The sequence below is a fragment of the Carassius carassius genome, chromosome 45 (assembly GCF_963082965.1).
Source record: "Carassius carassius chromosome 45, fCarCar2.1, whole genome shotgun sequence".
NCBI lineage: Eukaryota > Metazoa > Chordata > Actinopteri > Cypriniformes > Cyprinidae > Carassius > Carassius carassius.
In genome coordinates, this window is record NC_081799.1 from 8,366,326 (window position 1) to 8,370,495 (window position 4,170).

At 40.0% G+C, this 4,170-nt stretch overlaps 1 protein-coding gene across 1 annotated transcript; it reads left to right on the plus strand.

Annotated features, from left to right (window-relative positions):
* Positions 1–796: 796 nt before the first annotated feature.
* On the plus strand, positions 797–4,170 carry slc35e4 (solute carrier family 35 member E4). The gene is made up of 2 exons (XM_059539483.1): positions 797–1,619; positions 3,385–4,170. The coding sequence occupies exons 1-2, from the start codon at positions 995–997 to the stop codon at positions 3,939–3,941; spliced, it is 1,182 nt and encodes a 393-aa protein (XP_059395466.1). The 5' UTR covers positions 797–994; the 3' UTR covers positions 3,942–4,170.

Genomic DNA, 4,170 nt, shown 5'->3' on the forward strand with positions numbered 1-4,170 from the left:
TTCTTACTTTTGCAGAGTATAAAAGAAGATATTTTGAAGAATGTTGGTAACCATACTGTTTTGATTACTATTGTCATATAGGTTAGCAACGACACGAAGGCGAGTAAATTATGACACAATTTTCATTAGGGTGAACTATCACTTTAAGCTTGGGTATATATATGTAATGTAATATATAAAGAAACAGTTTTTATTTAGAAAAAATAATATTATAATTGTGTGTAAAACATCATTTGGAAACATTTATTTTCTATTGTTACATTATTAGGTTTATCAACACATTTTAATACTGTTTTAGTACTGCATGTATTGTTTATTTATGCTTTTATTTACACTTTTAAATCTAGTTTTTATTTATATATATATTTATTTGTTTTAGTTGTTGTGCTCTAACCTTCTTTCATTTAGTCTAATTTGATTTAATAATAATATAAAATATCATTTCAATAATAATATACAGTACAGTAAATATTATATTTAAAAACACAAGAACAAAATGGTATTCAAGAGGAAAATATAAGCGTTGGGAATGTTAGATTCATTATACCTAAGCAAACCGGTCTGCTTTTTGTAGCACCTGAAATCCTTGCGCAAGTGAATGAATTCGTCATAACATATTATACGCCATTTATACCATATTAAGCATGAAATATAGGCAGAAATGGTAAAGCAGTAATGTCATTCCAAAGCATTATAAAAGATTCGTTCAAACGAACCGATTCGTTCGCGAATGAATCACCACTACTGCTCACGCCCAAAATAAGCTCCCACGTCTTACGTCACAAACCAGACCCACGACACACAATAATAACACGTGTAGACAAGCCGGGATGTTGTTTCTGTCCGCTTCCAAAACACACGGTTGCTACAGAGGCTTGAGTCAGGCAGGAAGGACATCACATCGCCAGAGACTGAATGAATACTTCCGACTTGTCTAACGCCACTGCGTTTTTTGATTCGCGGAGATGAGTGATGTATTTACGTTACGATCTTAATGTGTTTACCCTGCAGATATGAAACGAACATGATCAGAGCCGATGGCCCCTCCATCAAGAGCGAGGAGCCCCGGGACGCGGGGAGCAGGACGAGGCAACCCCCAGAAATGCTGCACCTCATGTTCGCTGTGTCCGTGTGGCTGGTGACGGGCACCACTATATCCAGCCTCAACAAATGGATATTTGCCGTGTACAATTTCAGATACCCGCTGCTTCTGTCAGCCCTCCACATGCTGACGGCGATCGTGGTGGACTACGGACTGATCAAGTGCAGGGTGATCCGGCACAGAGGCTTCGGAGAGCAGGATTTAACCACCAGCGCCAAATGCAAGGTGTTCCTGCTGAGCTTGACCTTCTGTGCCAGCATCGCGTTTGGCAACGTGGGACTCACTTATGTGCAGCTCTCGTTCGCGCAGATGATCTACACCACAACGCCGCTGTTCACGCTGGCCATTTCCACGCTGATTCTGGGGAAGCAGCACCACTTCCTGAAGTACACCGCGATGATGCCCATCTGCCTCGGGGCGTCGTTCAGCATCATGGGAGAGGTCCAGTTCGACCAGACCGGCTGCCTGTGCGTGTTCGCCGCCACTATGTTGAGAGGCGTGAAATCCATTCAACAAAGTACGTTCTATTATTATTATTATTATTATTATTATTAAGAAAAATATTCAAATTGAAAACAGAGGAAAGCCAAAATACAATAAAACAGTACAACACAACAATAATATACAGTAAAATAAAATAAATAATATACAAGAGGAAAAGTGTGCGTCAATAAAGTAATAAAGCTTTGAGAATGTTCGATTCATATGAGCGAACCGATTCGTTTGAATGATTCGATTTAATGAATTGTTAACTCAAATGTGTAACAACAATACACTAGTTTTTAAAGTTTAAACTTATAAAGTGGCATTTGTCTCATGTTCAGCTTTAAAGTATTTCATTGGCTATAAACATATTTTTTTTAAAGATATAATCCACATGCAGTGAACACGAACTGGAAAATGTCATAAAAATGAATAGGTCAAAGTAAGGTGTGGAAACCTTCAGATTCCTAAAGGAGTCAAGTGATTCATAACACCGTCCGAATCGTTTTTATTGAATCACCCAAATGAATCGGTTCACAAAAGCGATTTGTTCGGGAGTCGGATGACTAGTTCGATTCCCCATAACCCGCAGTTGAACTGCAGAGCGTTTTTCTAATCAGTTTGACAATAAAGCCTATTCATTTTTTTAGAAAGGTATTTGAAGCTGTATCTAACTTAATCATAATTTAAAAAAAGCCACCAGCTGTTTGTTTGTTTTTTTATTGACAAATGAAAATATTGTAACTAAATGTTCCTGAGAGCAGAGCCTATTTTTTGTCCCTAGTTCACATTCTCATGCTCATCATTTGTGTAAGTTCCTAGTGTGTGTCTGAGTCAGGGAGGAGAATGTCCTGTCTGCCAACAGCTGGCACATCCTGTTCCAGACACTATCCTGTGAACAGCTGCTGCTGCTTCTGTTGTTTTATCCAAGTAGCAATGACCTTACAGTACTGGATAGGGATCAGATACTTGACTGTTTTTGATTTCTTAAAATGAGAGTCAGCTGAGCTCCATTAGTGTAAGTGATCTCCTCACTAGAGTAATTCTGTAGGTGCCTGGCCCTGAGAACATTAGGGAGTCTGTGGCAGAACTGAGGGCGAGTCTGCGGTTTACTGGCAGAACCTGTTTTGTACACTTTTTATGACTACATATCTTGTCACAGACAGCTGCAGCTGTATATGTTGATGTTATTCAATGCTATGTGTGTCAAAGAAAATTCTTAGTCACTGTAGAATTACACAACATAACCTACAGTTTGCATGTAAGCTAAATGAGCAGTGCCTTGTTTTTAACAAAGTCACCGTTGTTTGTTGTTCTCCACAACTAAAGCTATGATGGGTCAATATTAGAAGCAACCAAGTGCATGTCATTGAGGCCAGATCATACTAATCGGCTACTACTAATATTAATAATTATAACCAAAACTTTTTATTGGCCTTTATTAAAAATAAATAAATAATAAAAAGAATATATATATATATATACTACATTTTTTGTAATTAATTTCGATTGTAATTAATGTACTTGCCCACTTTGTATTCTTGGTCCAGGAGAGATACTCCATGTGGTTTATCTGGGTCATCTGTTGGTTTTAGATTTCAGTGGACTATTTTAGTTGTGACCGTTGCATCACAGAGGTTAAGGTTGTTTACTATATGCGTCACACTATATCTTAGCATGTGCTTCGGTAAATAACAATCCAGATGGCCAAAAAATGTGTGTCAGTGCTGAGCAACTACATACAGAGGTGTAATAGCTAAACTAACACACTTTTTCTTTTGTAAATGAATAATTATCAGGCATCTTGCTCCAGGAGGAGAAGATCAACTCTGTCTTCCTGCTGTATCTGATGTCCATCCCCAGCTTCTGCATCCTGGCTGTAGCCGCCCTGGCTCTGGAGAACTGGGCCACGCTGGAGTCCCCTTTCCAGTATGACCACCACCTCTGGGGTTTCATCTTGCTCAGCTGCCTGGGCTCAGTGCTTTACAACCTGGCCAGCTGCTGTGTCATCACCCTGACCTCCGCTGTCACGCTGCACATCCTGGGGAACCTGAATGTGGTGGGGAACCTGCTGCTGTCCCAGCTGCTGTTTGGGCACGAGCTGACGGCTCTTAGCTGTGCAGGAGCTGTGCTCACCCTCTCAGGCGTGATCATCTACCAGAACTCAGAGATCATCGTAGCTTACATCGACACACGGAGAGCCAGAACACCAACCGGTGGCAGTGGAGAGGATGTGGTTTGTGTTAAGAAGAATGAGTCGAGCATATCAGAGAATCCAGAAGAAGAATCATCTGCAGAAGCAGCGCAAGAACCTAACGAGAGGACAGAGAATCAGGTTCATGAGAAAATGGACTGAAGGGACTTAAAGGCTGTGTTCCAAAACCTAGTGAACTGCAGTGCTGCTGTCTATAGCCAAACTCCTGACTTTACAAGTACAAGGAAAGTGAAAAGGGGTCATGGCTCTCTTTGGTCCACAACCACTTTCATTAGATGGAAAAGAGAAGCTTATAGCCAGAGTTATTGTAGTTCACTAAAACAATACAAAAAAGTGCTCATTGAAATAAAATAAATGTTAACTAAAGTTA